The sequence below is a fragment of the Erinaceus europaeus genome, chromosome 8, assembly GCF_950295315.1.
Source record: "Erinaceus europaeus chromosome 8, mEriEur2.1, whole genome shotgun sequence".
Lineage (NCBI taxonomy): Eukaryota > Metazoa > Chordata > Mammalia > Eulipotyphla > Erinaceidae > Erinaceus > Erinaceus europaeus.
The window spans coordinates 4190702-4212958 of NC_080169.1; the positions used below are offsets into that span (position 1 = coordinate 4190702).

At 44.7% G+C, this 22257-nt stretch overlaps 1 protein-coding gene across 1 annotated transcript in view; it reads right to left on the bottom strand.

The window, feature by feature from the left end:
- The window catches only part of DPY19L1 (dpy-19 like C-mannosyltransferase 1), a 75468-nt gene extending 54513 nt beyond the window's left edge, over positions 1-20955 (bottom strand). Inside the window, exons 1-4 of the mRNA XM_060195833.1 lie at positions 20617-20955; positions 5686-5710; positions 4887-4974; positions 3235-3372 (exon numbers count right to left, since the gene is read on the bottom strand). Of these exons, the coding sequence (XP_060051816.1) occupies positions 3235-3372; positions 4887-4974; positions 5686-5710; positions 20617-20905 (540 nt within the window). The 5' untranslated portion in view covers positions 20906-20955. The remainder of the gene's footprint in view (positions 1-3234; positions 3373-4886; positions 4975-5685; positions 5711-20616) is intronic.
- Between the last annotated feature and the right edge of the window lie 1302 nt (positions 20956-22257).

Sequence of the window (22257 nt, forward strand, 5' to 3'; positions counted from 1 at the left end):
GGCTGCTTTGACTGGACCAGATCAAATGCTCGTGAGGGCCATAAAAGGCCTGCAGACCAGATGGCTGCTCACTCTTGGGTTGGCATAAAATCCAACAACAAACATGAAAGATAAATAGTTTTCAAAAGTTGTGAAATTCTTTTAAGGGGCCTTAAAAAGATCTGAATAGATACTGTGTCTTGTTCAACAGATCCAATTTTTAAAATGTGCATTCTCCCTCAAATTAATTCATAAACATAATAAGCGCCAGACAAAAGCCCAAGTACAGATCTAAAAGTTATTATGTGGGGGGAGGGGATCAATAGGATGTAACTGAAGGGACTATCTTAACAGATATTAAAATTGATGTTTTATAATAATTAAAGTGTGGTACTGGCAAAGGACAGATAGACAAATGAAAGTAGTGCGGGTTGAGGTGGTCTGGGAGGTGGTAGAGTATTGCACGGGCTGAACTCTCAAGCATAAGGCCCTGAGTCGGACCCACAACATCACATGGTACAGGGTGATCCTCTGAGGGCTCCCCCTCTCTTTCTCATTAACAGAGTTTAGAGAAAAATTTCATGCAATGGCACTTCTATACAGAAAAGGAGCCCATCAAACATAAAAGGTCCCAGAGTTCACACAGCATTACAGCACACGATTTCCATCCCTAAGGCTTCAAAGGTCCCAGGTTCAATCCCTGTTACTGTCCTATGACAAAATTGACCAGTGCTCTAGTCTATCATACTCACATAAAAGCAGGGGGAATTTTTTTTTTTTAAATAAATGTAAAGGCAAACAAATGTTAGGGAAAATGTCTTATCCAGATACCACAGTACTGGCATCCTACACATAATATAAAATTTAACAAATATAGGCAAAAGCTATTCAATTATTTAAAAAATAAAAGTGTATTTTAACGTTCATTTTAACAATGAATGAAATACACATAAATACACACATATAGATATACAACACCGAGTATAATTTTAGGGTCTTTTTTTCTTTGCCTATCAAATGAGCAAGGATATTGATAAGCATGCATTTTCAAAAACAGTGCGAGTTAAAAACTATTAGTTTAGCCTGTCTACATTATGGCAACAGGTACCCAAATAAAGTGCATATTCTGGTAAATAAACTTTCACAGCAACAAATTTATAGGGTTTTTCCTTCTTTTCTATGAGTGCATTTTGTTTTCTTTTTACATACGGGTGTCTAAGTTCAAAAAGTACTTATTGCAGCCTTGGAATATTTAGAGTTGAGAACAGTGAAAATGTCCTTATCAGAAGGGCTCGACAATGGTACACGGCACATACACTTATTAAAAATGACGTGCACGGCCAGGTAAGTGGCTTAGTGGGAAGAGTACACGCCTCACTCAGGTGAGGTCCTGGTGTCAGTACTCAGCACTGTGCATGATGGAGCAATGTTCTGGTCTTTTCTCTCTCCCTCACATAACAAGTGAAAACATTAAGTCTTTTTTTTTTTAAGATTTTTAAAAAATATTTATTTATTCCCTTTGTTGTCCGTGTTGTTTTATTGTTGTAGTTATTATTGCTGTTGTTATTGATATCGTTGTTGTTGGACAGGACAGAGAGAAATGAAGAGAGGAGGGGAAGACAGAGAGGGGAAAGACAGACACCTGCAGACCTGCTTCACCGCGACTCCCCTGCAGGTGGGGAGCCAGGGGCGGGGGTGGGGGGACATTAAGTCTTTAAAAAAGAAAATGAGGCTGTGAAAATGACATGAGGGAACAGGCTGTAGCGCAGTGGGTTAAGTGCACTTGGCACAAAGCATAAGGACCTGCGCAAGGATCCCAGTTCCAGCCTTCGATACCCCACCTGCAAGGGGGTCGCTTCACAGTGGTGAAGCTGGTCTATAGCTATCTGTCTTCCCCTCCTCTCTCAATTTCTCTCTGTCCTATCCAACAAGGATAACAACAAGGGCAACAAAAATGGGGAAAATGGCCTACAGGAGCAGTGAGCCCCAGCCATAACCCTGGAGGCACCAAAAAAAAAAGACATGACAAAAAAAAGGCTATATATATTCCTAAAAAAAAAAAAAAAACAATATACTATGTAATCCAATTTTTCATGTGTGACACCATTTCTGTTAAGTGTCTGCTAATGGGGGGGGTGTGTGTGACACAATGGCTAGCACTCTGGGACTATGAACATGAAGTCCCATGTTCAATCCCCAACAATACATGTGTCAGGGAGATGCTCTGCTTCTCTCATGTTAATAAATAAATGTTTCAAAAAATAAAATGTATGCGTGTAGTTCTACAAAGTACTTTTCTGGTTATTTAGTCATCTCTATCTCCTTATTAACTGATTCATAGGTCTCTCAGTTCAATGCTTCTGTTCCCTGCTTGGGAAATGATGGCCAGAGAATCCCACTAAGGGTCAGGGCTGAGTCTGGGTTTGGAAACCTACAGAAATCACAGCAGCCATCCCCTGGCATCATGCCACATGCTATTCTGCAGTATCCACTTAATAATGGGGCAATAGAATGGAAGTGTGTTTAGTAAGAACACCTGCTATCAAGTCAAGGGAATGACCTTGAGAAGATCATCTTCACCCTGGAGAATGCTTTGCAGCGTGTCAAAGTGAAAGATGGTAATGGAAAGAACAGGAAACTTACTAATAATCTCTGGCCTTTTTCTATCGTGTCCAGGCGTCAGCCTTTTCCACCCCACCCCTAATTCTATTAAATGAGAATACCGGACAGGACAAAAGAATTATTTGTCAAATAAGATTTGAAAGTAATGACGGGCAGCTGAGTGGCAGTGCACCTGGTTGAGCTCATGTTTCAATGAGCAAGGGCCCAGGTTCGAGCTCATCTATAGGGGGAAGCTTTCAGAGTGGTGAAGCAGGGCTGCAGGTGTCTCTCGGACTCTCTCCCTCTCTCCCTCCACCTCCCCCCTTGATTCCTGGCTGTCTTTATCCAATAAATAAATAAAGATAATACAAAATTTTTTCTAAAAAAATGAATAAAAGTAATGATGGCCTCTCGCTATAAATACTATAAGCACATGTTCTAAAAGTAACACAATATTATTAACAGATCCCAGATAATCAGTTAAAGCTGCTCCCAAATTAATATGATCTTCTTCCATATTTCTTTCTGGGATGATGCATATTAACTTTTTAAAAATGAAATAAAATTGACAATTACTCATGAAAATTCTATAATCACTGAATTACATCTTTGCTTCCAAATGTTTTTTCAATCACAGTTGGAAAAGTAACTTACCTCAGGGTAAAGGTTAAACCTCTTCAATGTATTAATGACAAGTGGATATTCAGTCAGCCTGTCATTCATAATCAGCCACACTCCATTCAAAAAGGAAGGTGCTTCCACAATAGTCTTGAAATAGGAATAATATAGTCCCTGAAACAAACACGTGTTGTAGTCATAATCAAAATACATCATTTCTAGGCCTTTTATTAGGGCAAAGAAAACCTAAAACATGGGAGTTGGGCAGTAGTGCAGCAGGTTAAGCGCAAGTGGCACAAAGCGTAAAGACCAGCGTGAGGACCCGCATAAGGACCCAGGTTTGAGCCCCCGGCTCCCTACCAGCAGGGGAGTCGCTTCACAGGCGGTGAAGCAGGTCTGCAGGTGTCTTATCTTTCTCTCCCCCTCTTTGTCTTCCCCTCCTCTCTCCATTTCTCTCTGTCCTATCCAACAACGATGACATCAATAACAACAATAACTACAATAATAAAACAAGGGCAACAAAACGGAATACATAAATATTTTTTTTAAAAAAGAAAACCTAAAATATACTGTGTTGAGAAGCAATCAAGCAAGTAACAGTTGTAATAAATTTCACAACTTCCTTATCACTGAAAATCCTTAGGCTGTAAAAAAACACATTTTAGCAGACTTTGTTTTGACTGAAATAACAAAGTTCAAAATGACTTCAAAAATCATTTCAACATTCAAAAATAACTTAGAGACCCCTACAGCCCACATGGACAGGTGTGTGTTTGTTTTTTTAAGACTATCTAATAAGCAGGGTAAATGTATGATTTACTATGGAACTGAAATTTACCACGAAGTAATAGCAATAGTAACAATAATAATAAACTTTCCTAGCCAAAATATGTTCCTCTCGACTGCTTAACTGAATCCTACACGTGGCACTATTTACTTCTTAGTCCTCAGATTTATATGGAAAAATGAAAATAATATACAAGGAAAGCTACACAATGTATCGCATCAGAATTACATTCAGGTGGGAAAATTTTACAGACATTTTCCATCCTATCAGTTCAGTATAAGTAACACTTCATGGGAATAGGGTGGTGGAAACGGGAGTGGGACAGAGGCTATCTCCCCTTTTTGAAGGATAGATATCACAGCACTTTAGTTTGACATGCTAAGTAGAAAACATAATCAAGGTTTGGATGTAATAAAAAAAAAGAGCAAATATTAGAAACCTATGAAGGAATGTAATTCCTTTCACTCAGTAGAAGAGACAAGTCCTGAATTCCCTGAAGATCTTCAAGGTCATCTGATAATCTTCAAGGTCAACTGATAATCTGTCCAATGTTTTGAATTCCTCTGTCCATTCAATTTGATAATATGTAATATAATTGACATTATCAGTAATAACATGATATTAGCGATAAGCGATCACTGATTTCAGGTATGAGAATGATACTATGGTTAACAAAAATGTACTTTCCTTTGAGGTATATATAAAACATGGACAGAACAAATGAAAAATCAGGTATCCTTTTAAAACCAAAGATGGGGCTGGACGTGTTTCTTGCTGTTGAAGTTGAGGGGTGGGGAAGAGGGAGTTGTGTGCGCTACTCTGGAACATCTCTCAAGTTTCCATGATAAAAATCCTAGCAGGTTCTTAAAATACTACAACAAGCTAGCCAAAGGAAACAAACCATTTCAGTGCGAAAAGCCATCTCCCTTTCCAGTGTGGAGAGGTGAGAAAAGTGACGATCATTTTCAAAGAGGTGTGTTATGTGGCTCCTGCAGAGACAAAGGAGAAACATTACGGAGCTTGCACTAGTATTTTCCAAAGAAAAATAAAAGGATAAACTTACAGGTAGTTTTCTAATTAGGTTCCAATACAGTGGTGTTCATATGTTTTCTGCTATTACTATTTCTACTAAATATTTCTATGTCTGCCTTATATTTCTACTCAAGCTCCTATGAAAAGACACAATCAAATTAAATTTTAAAATCAAAATGAAGCAGAATAATAATATTTTAAGTACAACAGGAGATGATACATTAAACTATAAATGCTATTGGGTTACCATTCCATAAATGTCTGATTAATAAAATTCATATTTCTCTTATGGAGTAGATTAAAGAAATTAATCTTGCTCTCAACATGAACACTATATTAATGTTAAGTGAGGCAGAATTTTAAATATGGCCTTTTTAATAATGGATTTCTTTTTTACTAAAAATAACATTATTCTTACTCTGATTTGTCAATTAAGCTACTTTCCCGGACAAATGTGTCACGTGTAATAATACATATTCACATGTACAAACTATTGTATTTACTGTCAAATGAAAAACATTAATTCCCCAATAAAGAAATTTAAAAAATAATAATCATAATACATATTCCTCCTCACACTGATATATATGTACATACATATATAGGAAATAGATTTGAAAAATTACAAATATTTGCATAAAGTATATCATGAGAAAAAACAATCTTACCAGTGCAACACTGCTGCAAAGGCAGCTAGAAGAAAAAAGAAATTGTAATTACTACTTTACCATAAAGAATATTTTCATCTTACAGTAAAAGGATTGATTGCAAAGATAAGCATGGCAAAGCCTGGGATGTTTACACAGATGTGTAAATGACAGACTCTTAGGGCCCGCCTACAGAAAATACTGTTGTTGATTTTCTCTAAATGTATCCCAGTAATGATCAATCCTTCCTATAGTCTTGATGGACCATAACACTGACAACCCTATTTTTCCACTATAACACCTGCTATATTTGTATTCTGAACTCTTAGGACAAATACAGGATCACAGGCCCTGGGACACCCTGACACACCTCAGCATACCTGGCCTGGGGGTAGGGGTAGATTGGCACATGGCCAGCCCCAGCTCACTTCCCTAGGACGTCCCCCCTCCTGTCAGCCGCAATCAGCTGTTACCCTCCTTCTTTACTATCTTCCTTATTTCCTCACACAACCAAGTCTTGTGTTCTAAGAAAATGCCCCATGCCTGGCCCTCAGCAGTCCCAACCAGTCAGCGTGCAGATAAAAATGGGGAACAAACTGAGAAGCGAGTTGTTTCAGTGTTGAGCTCAACCTTCAAGGTCTCCCAAGCCCCATTTTCTTTCTTTTTTAAGTTTTTAAAAAATATTTATTTATTTATTTATTTTCCCTTTTGTTGTCCTTGTTGTTTTTCATTGTTGTTGCAGTTATTATTGTTGTTGTTTAGTATTTTATTTATTTTATTTTTGAGAGAGATGCAGAGAGAGAAAGACACCAGAGAGAAATACCAGAGCACTGAACAGCTCTGACTTATGGTGGTACGGGGGATTGAACCTGGGACTTCTTTGGAGCCTCAGGCATGAGAGTCTCTTTGCATAACCATTATGCTATCTACCCCCACCCCTAAGCCCCATTTGCTTCTGGCACAGAAGCCCAGCCCTCTCTCACCTTCTCTCCTTTTTTTTTTTTAATTAATTTTTTATTTAAGAAAGGATTAATTAACAAAACCATAGGGTAGGAGGGGTACAACTCCACACAATTCCCACCACCCAATCTCCATATCCCACCCCCTACCCCGATAGCTTTCCCATTCTCTATCCCTCTGGGAGCATGGACCCAGGGTCATTGAGGGTTGCAGAAGGTAGAAGGTCTGGCTTCTGTAATTGCTTCCCCGCTGAACATGGGCGTTGACTGGTCGGTCCATACTCCCAGTCTGCCTCTCTCTTTCCCTAGTAGGATGGGTCTCTGGGGAAGCTGAGCTCCAGGACACATTGGTGGTGTCTTCAATCCAGGGAAGTACCTCCCTAATGAGTACCTCCCTAATACTTCCTCTCCACTTTTCCAAGCTTTGGGTCCATGATTGCTCAACAATGTGTTTGGCTTTGTATGTTAACTCTCTTTTTAGTCACCAGGTTCCAGGTGTCATCAGGATGCCGGCCAGACTCACCTTCTCTCCTTATCTCTTCCTCTGCCCCTATCTAGCACTGGCCTCAGAATCCCTGAGCCCCTTCCTAGAACGCTCTCCTAATCCAGATCTGTGGGAAGAGCCCCCTAGCCTGCATTTAAGATTTTTCAGCTGAGTCTCCTCCAGTTAGCTAGAATGTTAGAGACCCACAGCCTTTCTCGCTCCTCTGCTCTTTCTCAGGGTAAGGACAGGACCATGAGGTGACAGTGTGGGCAGCCTGGTGTCTGAATTAAAATTCACAGAGCCCCTTCACCAGCTCTCTCACGTGAGTCTCTCAATCCTCTAAGTATTTATTCCCATTTTAGAAATGAAAAACTGAGGCCTTTGAGAAGTTATTTCCTCAAATAGATAGTAAATGACAAGAACTACCTGGAGCTAGGATCCTCACTCCAAGTCTTAATTTCTCTCCACACTCTGTAGCCTCAGTTCCCACTCCACACTCTGTAGCCTCAGTTCCCACTCCACACTCTATAGCCTCAGTTCCCACTCCACACTCTGTAGCCTCAGTTCCCACTCCACACTCTGTAGCCTCAGTTCCCACTCCACACTCTGTAGCCTCAGTTCCCACTCCACACTCTGTAGCCTCAGTTCCCACTCCACACTCTGTAGCCTCAGTTCCCACTCCACACTCTATAGCCTCAGTTCCCACTCCACACTCTATAGCCTCAGTTCCCACTCCACACTCTGTAGCCTCAGTTCCCACTCCACACTCTATAGCCTCAGTTCCCACTCCACACTCTGTAGCCTCAGTTCCCACTCCACACTCTATAGCCTCAGTTCCCACTCCACACTCTGTAGCCTCAGTTCCCACTCCACACTCTGTAGCCTCAGTTCCCACTCCACACTCTATAGCCTCAGTTCCCACTCCACACTCTATAGCCTCAGTTCCCACTCCACACTCTATAGCCTCAGTTCCCACTCCACACTCTATAGCCTCAGTTCCCACTCCACACTCTATAGCCTCAGTCTTGTAACAGTATTTATCTGGAGAAATGTATTTGAAATCCAAAGTGACTTGCAAGTTTTAAAAATACAACTTACTCTTTTTTTCTCATTTTTACTTCTTATTAATAGTTTGTTATAATATTATAAGATTACAATGTATAGTCCCCACCACACCCACCACTAAAATTCTCACAAAAGTTTGCTTGCATCTGTTTTCTTTGGATTTTTTTGTGATTATTGTTTTTCGCAAGTTCATGTAACTCTGATGTCTAGATTCCACATATGCGTGAAACCACCGGTAGAGTTCTTTCATCTCTTACTTATTTCCCTAAGCATAATCACCTCCAGTCCCATCCACTTTGTCCCAAAGGACACGATTTCATCTTTTTTGATTGCAGAGTATAAAGTACAACTTAGTCTTAAATGGAGGTTAACCCATATTGAAAGCTTTCTAAAGAGCTTCAGCCAAATTCCCAGTGACAAAATGAAATAAAAGTATTTGAGGATGTCCCCTTCAATCCACTGGAAGACTTTCGACTCAAGGTTGGTGGAAGGGTAATGAGTGTGCAGACACCTACTATTCTGGGGAGATGTGAAACTGTACACCTAAGGACAACAACAGCCTCACCATTCAACATCCACCAAAAAATAAATAAATAAAAGTTTCTCCTATCAGACCACATAAAGATTCTGATCTACAAATGGAGTTAACTTTTACTAAATTTGATGACGAATAGTCATTATAATAGACTGAAAAGGGAACTAGCAGACTCTTCCCTGGAGTACTAATTAATGTTCTAATGGTTTAGGTAAAAATCTGATGGTAAAAAATGACCTAGTGAACAGGGCCAGGTGGTGGTGCATCTGGTTAAGTGCACACATTACAACGCACAAAGACCTGGGTTCGAACCCCAGCTCCCCACCTGCAGGGGGGATGCTTCACGAGTGGGGAAGTAAGTCTGCAGGTGTCTCTTCTCTGTCTCTCTCCTTCTTTGTCTCCCCCTTCCCTCTCCACTTCAGTCTGTCCTATCCGATTAAAAAATAGAACTAAAAAAGGGAACTAGTAAAGCAAGTATTTAAGACTAAAACACTGAATAAAAAAGCAATATTCACATAGAATCACTCACATACACAGGCTTGCAGTTTCTATGAAAATGTCGCATCTTAATCATAAAGTTTAAGAGACACTAGTACAACCTAAGGGACTAAGTACACAAAACTTGTAACAACCAGTCACCCAGAGTTGAGCATCACTCAAATGCATTTACGGATACAATAAAATAGTACTAGTTTTCAGTGTTGATTGCCAAGTCTCAGACCAAAAATCAATCAAGAATTGGTATTTATATTCCAATAGTGACACAAATTAAATGGATCACATTAGCTATTTGAGCACATACTTAAATCCCCTCTGTTGTATCTTTTAACAGTAAAATATTCAGAAGAGCCAGCAGGTGGCACATGCTGTTGAGTGCACGTTACCATGGGCAAGGACCCAGGTTCAAGCCCTTACTCCCCACCTGCAGGGGGGAAGCTTCACCAGTGGTGGAGCAGGGCTGCAGGTGTCTCTGTCTCCCTTTTTTTTTTTTATTTGTAAAATGGAAATATTGTGGTCTGAGAGGTGGTGCAGTGGATAAAGCAATGGACTCTCAAGCAGGAGGTCCCAAGTTCAATCTCCGGCAGCACATGTACCCCAGTGATGTCTGGTTCTTTCTCTCTCTCCTCCTATCTTTCTCATAAATAAATATTAAAGAAAGACTTAAAAAATACAATAAAATTGAAATATTGACAAGACCATAGGATAAGAGGGGTACAATTCCACACAATTCCCACCACCAGAATTCCATATCCCATCCCCTCCCTTGATAGCTTTCCTATTCTTTATCCCTCCAGGAGTATGGACCCAGAAGCATTATGCCTCTCTCCTTTTTTATCTCCCCCTCCTCTCTCAATCTCTCTGTCCTAGCAAACAAAATTAAAAATAGTAATAATAAATGTTTTGGATATTATAAATTATTTTAACACTAACACTTAGAGGGGAAAAGTGGCAATAAACACTGAATAAACACTTTAAAATCCATGTAGTCCAGGAGATGGCGTAGTGGATGAAGCATGATAAGTCCTAAGTTCGATTCCCAGCAGCACATGTATCAGAATGATGTCTGGTTCTTTCTCTCTCTCCTACCTTTCTCATGAATAAAATCTTTGAAAGAGGAAAAAACTCTTTAAAACCCCAAATATTGCTAGTTTTTTTCATCACTCTAGGCTGTCTCTTATTGTCTTGATTTAGGACGCTAGTGGGCTGCAGGACTGGAGGGTTACATGGTGCACATGGTGTGGTGTGGACCACGCCCATCATCAGAGTTCTTGGTCCCCACATTCCCACCTCCCAAAGATAACCGCCACAGTTTTCACAAGTGGGAGAAACAGTTTGCTTGCTTTTGCTTTGGGGGGTTTTGTTGTTGTTGTTTTGCAAGTTCATGTGTGTATCAGTTCTGTAGGGTCCACGTATGATCACTCTAGGTTGTTTGACACAGAGAAAGTCGAAGGACAAGAAGGAAAGGAAACACCAAAGTTTCTCCAGGTGTGGTGGAGGCTGGACTTGAACCTGGGCAGGAGTGCTTATGTTAAAGCAGGGACCGTTCCAGGTAAGCAGCTCACAGATCCCCAAATTTCCATCTTACTGGATGACCATCCAGGGGAAATGTATTGGCTGGACAACTACGTATTAACACACCTCTAAGCTGGTACTCAATGGGATCTAAGGACTTGAAAGGCAGCTCTCTGAGATGGCCTAATAGGATGGCCCCTGTGCCTCATACTTCCTCGGATCCCCAGGCCCTTTCTGTCATTCCCATTATCCTTTCTTTCTACTTCCCAGCTCCTTATCACTATACCTGACCTTTTCTTATTTTATTTTCCCTGAAGGAAGGACAAGGAAGTTAGTACTTACTGAGCATTCAGTGTTGGGAATTCCTCTGAGAACCTGATCCTGAGGCTGCAATTCTCTCACTATACTCACCCTAGACAAGATGAAAGGCAGTACAGCATCAAAGCCCAGCTATCTCAATCACTCCTTTCCTCCACAACTTCCTGCAGTGTGCATGGTCTTTACTCACCCTCCACAACTTCCTGCAGTGTGCATGGTCTTTACTCACCCTCCACTTCCTGCAGTGTGCAGGGACTTTACTCACCCCCCACTTCCTGCAGTGTGCATGGTCTTTACTCACCCTCCACTTCCTGCAGTGTGCATGGACTTTACTCACCCTCCACTTCCTGCAGTGTGCAGGGACTTTACTCACCCTCCACTTCCTGCAGTGTGCATGGTCTTTACTCACCCTCCACAACTTCCTGCAGTGTGCATGGTCTTTACTCACCCTCCACTTCCTGCAGTGTGCAGGGACTTTACTCACCCCCCACTTCCTGCAGTGTGCATGGTCTTTACTCACCCTCCACTTCCTGCAGTGTGCATGGACTTTACTCACCCTCCACTTCCTGCAGTGTGCAGGGACTTTACTCACCCTCCACTTCCTGCAGTGTGCAGGGACTTTACTCACCCTCCACTTCCTGCAGTGTGCAGGGACTTTACTCACCCTCCACTTCCTGCAGTGTGCATGGACTTTACTCACCCTCCACAACTTCCTGCAGTGTGCATGGACTTTACTCACCCCCCACTTCCTGCAGTGCGCATGGACTTTACTCACCCTCCACTTCCTGCAGTGTGCATGGACTTTACTCACCCTCCACAACTTCCTGCAGTGTGCATGGACTTTACTCACCCTCCACAACTTCCTGCAGTGTGCATGGACTTTACTCACCCTCCACTTCCTGCAGTGTGCATGGACTTTACTCACCCTCCACTTCCTGCAGTGTGCATGGACTTTACTCACCCTCCACAACTTCCTGCAGTGTGCATGGACTTTACTCACCCTCCACTTCCTGCAGTGTGCATGGACTTTACTCACCCTCCACAACTTCCTGCAGTGTGCATGGACTTTACTCACCCTCCACAACTTCCTGCAGTGTGCATGGACTTTACTCACCCTCCACAACTTCCTGCAGTGTGCATGGACTTTACTCACCCCCCACTTCCTGTAGTGTGCATGGACTTTACTCACCCTCCACAACTTCCTGCAGTGTGCATGGACATTACTCACCCTCCACAACTTCCTGCAGTGTGCATGGACTTTACTCACCCTCCACAACTTTCTGCAGTGTGCGTGAACTTTACTCACCCTCCACAACTTCCTGCAGTGTGCATGGACATTACTCACCCTCCACAACTTCCTGCAGTGTGCATGGACATTACTCACCCTCCACAACTTCCTGCAGTGTGCATGGACTTTACTCACCCCCCACTTCCTGCAGTGTGCATGGACTTTACTCACCCTCCACAACTTCCTGCAGTGTGCATGGACTTTACTCACCCTCCACTTCCTGCAGTGTGTATGGACTTTACTCACCCTCCACTTCCTGTAGTGTGCATGGACTTTACTCACCCTCCACAACTTCCTGCAGTGTGCATGGACTTTACTCACCCTCCACTTCCTGCAGTGTGCATGGACTTTACTCACCCTCCACTTCCTGCAGTGTGCATGGACTTTACTCACCCTCCACAACTTCCTGCAGTGTGCATGGACTTTACTCACCCTCCACAACTTCCTGCAGTATGCATGGACTTTACTCACCCTCCACTTCCTGCAGTGTGCATGGACTTTACTCACCTTCCACAACTTCCTGCAGTGTGCATGGACTTAACTCACCCTCCACTTCCTGCAGTGTGCATGGACTTTACTTACCCTCCACTTCCTGCAGTGTATATGGGCATTACTCGCCTTCCACTTCCTGCAGTGTGCAAGGACTTTACGCACCCTCCGTCCCTTCTAGAGCAGCATTTTCCATGAAGGCAGGGGCTATACTTGTCTTATTATCATAATTTTATCTTCACCAGCTAGTGTTGGGTAGTATGCCAGCTTCCCCTGGCTTCTGCTTAACCAAGCACCAGTATGCCTGTATGGGATTGGTTTGATCCCACTCAAAGCTGCAGTCTATTTACATAAATCACTTTACATTTACATAAAGCACCACCCTCCCTCCAGGGCACTGGTGGTTCAGTAGTAGAATTCTCGCCTGCTCCGCCCCCTCTCCTTGTCACACCCTGATTTTCACCAGTCACTTTTCTCTCCACCCTCTCTGCGTCACATCCTGTTCACACCCTACTTGGAAAGTATATATAAAGACAACATTGTTCGTTTTAGTTTAGTTTAGCTTGGCTTAGATTGTGCTACATCCTGCATGAATAAAGAGATACTGTGTACAGCTCAACCATGAATAAAGAGATACTGCCTACAGCTCAACCATGAGTCCCGGGTTGTCTATCTCCCGTCAGTGAAGCTCAGCCCGACAAGCTAGCACCTAGCATAATAAGCATTCAATAAAACCTGGATGTGAGTAAAAACTGTTATTTCACAAACATCATTCCTTTATTTTTTATTTTTATTGTTATGTTGACTTATTAAGGAAAAAGATTATTAATTCATCAACAAAGATAAGTAGTACAAATACAAATGTAACTAGCAAATAGATCATGTTCATTAAAACTGCATATAGTTCTAACCTAGAAGAACAAGTATCTAGTCAGAATAAATAGTTTTTTTCCTTTATTGGGGGGTTAATGTTTTGCATTCGACAGTAAATACAGTAGTTTGTACATGCATAACATTTCTCAGTTCTCCACCTAACAATACAACCCCCACTAGGTCCTCTGTCATCCTTTTCCAGGACCAGTATTCTCTCCCCCATCCACCCACAAACATCATTCTTTATAAGGGCTGCCTCTGTATCCTTATTTTAAGGATGAAGCCACAAGAGTCAGATGCATTAAGCATGTCATAGCTTTTAAATGCGGAAATAGGATTCAAATGCAAGACAGTATGGAGACACCTGTATCATTTCAATCACACCACTATGACTCCTATCAACTCATTCCCAACACCAAGATTTAACCTTCTGTCTCCATGCAGTTTCTTAACTCTCAATCCCCAAGCTATCACATGTCATTCTTGTATTATGTGGTGGCGAGTGAAGGTTTCAGCCTACCAACAACCAATGGTGCAGTTGAAGAAGTCCTTATGGTTCTCAACAAAACTACAAAGTGTAGGGCCAACAAGATAGCTCCTGAGAAAATGCCTGTTTTTGTCATATGTGCTTAACCACAATTTGGGAAGCTTCTGCTGTGTGATGTCTTGTTCTCTCTCTCTCCCTCTTTCTCTCTCTCTCTCTCTATCTATCTATCTATCTGAAAATCTACCTATCTATCTATCTGGAAATCAGTCTAGAGCAGTGACACTCGGGGATGACCAAAAAAGAAAGAAAAGATAGCAAAACTGCCCCTTCGCAGGAACAGAAAGGAAACTGAAAACTAAGTAAAGAACTGTAGTTAACCCACACAGCTCCAGGTCATAGGCATTGGAAGGGGAGAGAGAGAGAGAGAGAGAGAGAGATATGAAGCAAGCATTGACCTGGGATCCTGGGGGCCAAGTAGTGGTGCATCTGGTTAAGTGCACAAATCACAGTACGCAAGGACTCAGATTCAAACCCCTGGGGGGGCAAAAGGGGAGCTTCAAGAGTGGTGAAGCAGGGCTGCAGGTGTCTGTCTCTAAATCTCTCCATCTCCCCTTCACCTCTTAAATTCTTTGTCTCTATTCAATAATAAATAATTAAAACTATTTTTATAAAAATTATCTGGAATCCTGCTCTTATTGTCAAAAAACAGCTTAAAAGGCTCACTACTGGGAATTTAGAACAGGGAAGAACAGAAGGGAGAACAAAGTCCTGCCCCACAATTGGCCCCCAAAGACCAGTTATCTAAATCTACCAGGATCTATAAAACAATGGAACCTGGTTCAAGCCCCCAGCCCCTACCTGAAAGGGGAAAGCTTTGCAATTGGTGAAGCAGGGCTGCAGATGTCTCTCTGTCTCTCTCCCTCTCTACAACCCCTTCCCTCTCGATTTCTGGCTGTCTCTATCCAACAATAAAGATTAAAATACCTAAAAATAAAATAAAGGAACCTTGGGAACTAATCTAATACTTAAAGGCAAGAAGCCTGGCTCTAATGCCTAGAGCAGTATTCACTGGAACTAGTTGTCTTTAACATAGATGTCTCTGCATCAAAGTTTGAGTCAGGCATTATAAAGAAATATGTGGGATGTGAAAGCTTGTTAGAACTTAGGGGAGCTCTCCCATCCTTGGATGGAGGTCTGGAAAGACACCCCACTTGTTAGCCTCTCTCCTTATAGAGATAAGCCAAGAGGGAAAAGTCTCCCAGACTCAGTTTCTCCTTGTTAGTCTCTCAAGCTCACAGAAAGCCTACAAGCCTCTCACACTTAGTTTCCCCTGCTAGCAGCAGGCCAAATGGCTGCCTGCTTTAGGGTTCACTCAAAGTTCACACATCCACTTCACCTTTTGATCACAAAGGAGAACACACTCTATGATACACCCTCAACACCAGACCACGAAAAGCCCCCAAATTCTATTTCCTTGTGCCCTTTGATATCTATGATTCACATCAAGCTTTGTTTTTCTTTTCTCTACCTCACCTTACTGGTTTAACCCCCTATGCTTCTCTCAAAAATGCCTTTGGATAATTAACCTGTCTGCATCATGGAGACTAATTGTCTTGAGACCTTTATGTATCGCATCAATTCTTGTCATACCAGCCCCCTACCATAGGGGCAAGCTGACCTGTAAGAAACCTGTAATTTCTGACATATGCGAAAGATGTTCTTTGTTTAACTCTCTATATAAACCTGTACCCATCTCCAAATAAATGTTTGTACCAGAGGACTCCCCGAGCCCTCCTTTCTGTATCACACAGTCCCTAAGAGCTGGTGAGGGAGGGTCAGTGACTTACCCCCTGGCTGGATCCACTCCACGTAAGTGCCAGCACAAATAAATAAATAAATAATGCCAATTGACAGGGTTTGCCCAACATTGAACTTCCAGCTGTGAGTAATAAAAGCAGGCTGGTGTTCCAAATACAGCGATTCTGTCTCGCAGGTGGCATTTATCAGTATCTGGAGACTTTTTGGTTCTCTTAACTGGAGGGAAGTAAAGCTGACATCTCACGAAGGCTGCTGAACATCCCATAATGCCACCCCAAACGAACTGCTGTTACACTGAAGGGGAAGAGACACACTGCCAGCACGGAACTGCTGAGGGCAGGCACCAGGCAAAGGATAGAGAGAAGTCAAGCAGGACAGATGTGAAAGAGGAAAAGTAAAACAAAAAGGGAAAGGGAGAAGCAGTGCAGTCATTCTCATCCATGCTCTCCATATTCAGATTACTTTTTTTAAAGATTAAAAAAAATATTATTTTTATTTATTGGATAGAGACAAAAAGAAATCAAGAGGGCAGGGGGAGATAGAGAGTGAGAGAGGCAGAGAGACACCTGCAGCTCTGCTTCACCACTCGTGAAGCTTTTCCCCTACAGGTGGGGACTGGGGTCTAAAACTGGGGCCTTGCACACTGAAATGTGTGTGCTTAGCCAGGTGCGCCACCTCCTAGCCTGGCCCCCTTAATTGTTACCTGACACTTTTGTTTTACTTAAAGTAATGCTCATATGTGCTTCCTTTTTTCTTTTTCTTTTTTTTCTTTTTTTAAATTTATTTATTTGCCCTTCTGTTGCCCTCATTTTTTTCTATTATTGTAGTTATTGTTATTGATGTCATTTGTTGGATATGACAGAGAGAAATGGAGAGAGGAGGGAAGACGGGGGGGGGGGGGAGAAAGACAGACACCTGCAGACCTGCTTCACCACTTGCGGTGGGGAGCCGGGGGGCTCGAACTGGGATCCTTACCCGCTATGCACTGCCCATATGTGCTTCCTTTGGTCATCATCAGGCTCTCCAAATCAGTTCTCCCCACTTATCTATTTTGTTTCCAGTCCCAGAAGCTACCCTACAGAATAATTCAGTTGGGTCCCTTGCCTAAGGGTTTCCAGTTGGTTTACCTGTGGGAAGTGACAGCAGGCTGGAAGGACAGTGTGTGGTGGTCATTGCAGTTTGGCCATCCTGCCCCCACTGCACAGCTCTCTCTCTGCTTCCGCTCCTGAGAAAGTTCTCCTTCCCCTTCAGACCTTGGGGTGGCAGGCACCCTCCCACTGCTAAAAGTTCCTGGTTGCTTCATACTCAAACTTCTGCAAACACACTAGTTACTCAATCATTAAATCTTTAACTAAAGTTTCTTCCAAGAAACTAGTGTACAAGCATAGATCAACAGGCAAACACAAGCATAAATGGACTAGGCTGCATTTCCAGAAGTGTGAGTAGGTTTAATAAAAACGACATTGCTTACTGTGAATTGTGATGAAAAAAAAAAAAAAAGTTTAGAAACATTACCATGGTTCTTCTACTATTTCACTGCCTCCCCTGCTGATATAAGGAGTTATAGGGTTGGAAATTGCAGTAATAAATACTTCAAGAATCTTTCTTTATGGCTGCTACCAATAAATAAATGATATCCCCCAAAGAACAAAGAACATATTTACTAAAATTTATTTAACAGTGTCTAACAATGCCCAAGAGTGGACAAAACCATTTTGGCAGGTAGTGAATTTCACATCAGTACTTAACACACATAAAGGAGATAAGAAAAACTCAACTGATGGGCCTGTCGTCAGGTACTAACTCTCAAAAACACGTGCTTTCCATCAGGGAGCCTCAGACTGTAAAAACGCCTTCCTAAGAATAATAAAACAATTCTGTTACAGCAAAATCCCACACTAGAGAGTCAGTTCAATTCTTGCTCATCCTGATAGGGGGATAAAGAGCGGAAAAGGATCAGCTTTCAAGAATCTAAATTCTGCTCCTTTTTGCAGAATCCACTGTGGGCACAGGAGAAGGGGAGGGGGACCAAATCCAATCACTGTGTTGAGACCAAATCCAATCACTGTGTTGAGACAACTCTCAAATTGCGCCCCAACCTCAAGGAGAAGGTTAGCAAGGATAGAAACTATCTGTTTTCTTGGTCTGATTATCCGGCCTTCACATACATAAGGAGTATCCAGATTGGTCCCAAGGAATTTGAGGAAGATCTTTCACAGCACTGAAGCAAATAAAGTGCCACACAATCAATACAAAACTGTATCTGAAGACTGGCATTATTAAACCCAAATAAGGTCCACTTGGTCGATTCCAAATTATATTCCTCCATGAGGATCATTTCTGGAACCCCGGTTCCATGGCTGCCAGTTCTCAGCAATATCGCCCCGCCAGATATTGTCGGGATGCATCTAAGTTCATTTCCCACGTCTACGCTCGACCAGACCTGCCAATATACGCGGATATCTTCGCCCACCCTGTCCAACGCTTGACCTCTCGTCACCCAATCTGGTCCCCTACGCCTACACTGAACTTCTCTGTTCCAGTCTCTTGGAAACAGAGCTGGCAGTCAGCTGAGGTCAAGAACAAACACCTCATCACAGACCCCTGCGAGCGTCAACACGGCTTTGACCTAGCACGTTATGATTGGGCCCTCCTCAATCGCTATCGAACAGGCCATGGCCGGTGCGCCGCTATGTTCCATCGCTGGGGAGCCAGAGACGACCCGAACTGCCCCTGCGGCTCCAGACAGACTATGACCCACATAGTCAACGACTGCCACCTCTCCAGATTCAAAGGAGGTCTCAAAACTTTACATCAGGCTCAACCTGATGCTGTTGACTGGCTACGGAAGGGCAAACGCTGGAAGTAGTAGGGGCAGGGTGGGGTGCACCTGTTTGACCTCACATGTTATTAAACCCAAATGAAACCCATCTAAATTAAGAAAATCCAAAGGAAATGCAACTACAAGAAAATACACACCCAAAAAGACTATCAATAGACATTATATCACTCAGTGATATGGCATTGTAATCTCACTGAAGCAATGTTATTCAATATCTCATTCACAATGAAGTAGATATTATGTCTACTAGCCATTCAAAAAAAAAAAAAACTTCATTCTATCACCAGATCTCAAATCTGTACTAAGCATGTCTTATACTAATAACAAAAAACGTGAAATGTTGTAGACACAAGGTGTCATTCCATATACTACCCACCCTTTTATAGCTCTACCCCTCATAACAGCGTTCACAGGATAGGTAGGGCTGGAAACAATCTGTCACAGAAAAAAGGTTCACAAACAACTTGGAACTTTAATCAAATGCAGCCACTGCAAACTGGATCGCAAGTTCCTGCCTCATGCACTGTACCATGCTGCCTCCCCAAGGTGAACTTAATCTACCCTGCATCTCAACCACGCATTTGAAGTACGCTACTGAAAACAGGGATTTACTAAAAATACTGAGTGTTTCTAGGCTTGGTTCTATAATGCAATTACCAGCCTTTTATGTGTACACACACACACACACACACACGGGAGAGTTCCGATGTATGCTTGACCTCGAGTAGGGTTATGATCAGGGAAAACTCGCTTTGTTGTTCCTATTCCTTGATCTATTTGAATTCCAAATTCTATTGGGTCACTTAAAAATATCTGAAAGGATCACAAAGGCGAAATCAGCAATAGTAAAACAACAAGGCAGTCGCCAAAGCTCATGCATGAATGGCATTATACAGCAAAGGCTGTGCTATCGCATTGGATCCGGCTGACTTAAAAAAAAAAATACTATTAGGCCTACTATCCTAACTGCTCTAACTTGCCTGCCTCGACAGAATCACCAACCTGGAAACCTCAACTCGGTCAACAAACCGTGAGCATTGCAACACTCCCGCCGCCCCCCCCCCCCCCAATCCCTTTTGTCACCAAAGGTCCCCAGTTCAAACCGGGAAGAAAGAATATGGCTCCGGCACCTGGAAAGTGACGAACCACCAACCGAAGGGGAATTTGCAACAAATCAAGTGCCACCAGCGGCGTTGGCGGCCGAGGAAGAGAAAGCAGGCAAACGCTGCATTGTAAGTTGAGCAACTTTGCAGGACAGGGAAGGTGCTTTTTCGCTGGGAGCTCCGCCGAAACACTTGCAAACAAACGCAAAGCCGAGCTTCCTCCCAGGAGGGGTGGGGGGTGCCGGAACGCAGAGGGCGGGCTGGCTGCCCCCCACCCCCCCACACTCACTCGCTCTCACCCCTGCACGCCCAGAGGCTGCACCCAGTGTCCCCGCAGCGCGGACATTGCCACTTCCCGGTTACCGGGCAGCTGTTGATCGCGGGGCCATTTTTGCAGAAATATACAAATCAATTATAAATAAAAGAAGCAGAGGCCAGGAGCGGTTGGGAAGCGAGCAGACAAGCTGGGGGGATGGGGGGGTGGAGAGAGAAAGAGAGAGAGGGAGTAGGAGAAGGAGTAGGAAAAGGCGTCCCAGGAAAAAAGTCGGAGCGGGGTTGCCAACTGGCGGGGACTCGGCGGCGAGGCAGCGGGGTGCGGGGAGGGGGGGAAGTGGAGCGCAAGTGGGGTGCAGGGGGCCCCCAAGTTGCAGCGGCGGCGCCCCGGCCGGGCCGGCTCACCTAGCAGGAGCGTGGTCCAGGTCCGGCCGCGCCCCGCACGCCGCAGGCCCAGCGCCCCGCGCAGCCCGGCGAGCAGGCGCCCCCCCAGCGCGCCCCCCGCGGCCGGCGCCCGGGACTCCGCGCGGGGCCCCCTCCTGGCCGCAGCGCCGCCCTTGCGCCCCGGGGACTGGGGGGCGCGCTCCGCCGCGGGGTCCCCGGCGCCGGCGTCCGCGGGCGGCTGCGAGGCTCGGGTCGGCTGGGGCGCCTTGGGGGCCGCCTCCCGGTGCTTGCTCCGCGCCTGCAGGACCATCTTGGCATAGTCGCTCCGGACGGCGGCCGACGATCGGCGGGGCGGGCCGGGGGGGGGGGGGGGGCGGCCGGGCGCCGCTCACTCTCGGGAGGGCGGAGGGCGGAGGGTGGACGGCGGCGGGCGGCCCCTCCCGCGGGCGGGGAGGCGGGGAGGCGGGCGGCGGGCGGGGAGGCGGGAGGCGGGCTGAGCTGCAAGGCCGGGAGGCGGCGCCGGACTCGCGCGCTCGCAGCCCCGGGGGGCCGCCGCTCTGGTTGCCCCAGCAACCGCGGAACGCCGGCGGGGGGGGCGGGGAAGATGGGGAAGTGGGCGGGGACACCCGGCGAGAGGCCACGCCCCTGTGTCCAGTGCGCACGCGCTGACATTCGGCGCGGGCGGGCACAGACTTCCCGCAGGCTGTCTTCTCCGAGCCAAGCCCTGACCTCTGCCCTGGCCTGTCCTGCCCGGTTAGGCGTAAGGCTTTGGCCCCGGGGCCGTTCTGGGAGCCGTTGTTCGTCCTGTGCTGCAGTGGCGAGGGAGAAGGAAGGGCTGTTCCCGGCAGAGGCTGCTGCTCCGATTTGGGACGCGGGGAACCCGCGTGGCCCTGGCGGCGCGGGGGCGGCTCCGTCCCGGGAGCAAGTGCGTGGCGGTGGCCACACGTGGGCGCTGTGCGTGCGCGGAGCATCCAGGCCGCCCTGCCCGGGCTGCTGTGAGGGGCCTGGGAGAATTGTGTGGCTGCAAACTTGGGGCACTGCGCTGGCTGCTCGCTTCTGCAACAGTGCATAGCTCAGAGCAATCGGAAATAGCAGTAGAGTAGCTCAGACGGGAGCTGCAAGTCCCGCCTAACTGCAGAGCTTTCAAGTCAGACTAGAAGTCTAGGGCGAAGGTAGAAATATGGGTCAGATAAAAGGTTACACATTCCAGTGTCCTTGTCCAGCAGAGAAGCAATTGCAGAAGCCAGAACTTCCATCTTCTGCACCATAAAGAATTTTGGTCCATACTCCCGAGGGATAAAGCATAGGGAAGCTTCCAGTGGAGGGGATGGGACACAGAATTCTGGTGATGGGAATTGTATAGAATTGTACTCTTACTGGAAGTAGGTTAAGCGCACATGGCACAAAGCTCAAGGACCCGCCTAAAGATCCCAGTTCAAGCTCCAGGCTCCCCACCTGCAGGGGCGCAGCTTCACAAGCGGTGAAGCAGATCTGCAGATGTCTATCTTTGTCTCCCCCTTCTCTCTCCGTTTCCCTCTGTCCTATCCAGCAACGACAACAGTAAAACAACAAGGACAACAAAAAGGAATAAATAGATTTTAAAAAAAAAAGAATTGTACTCTTATTATCTTAGAAGTCTTGTTCATCATTATTAAATCACTA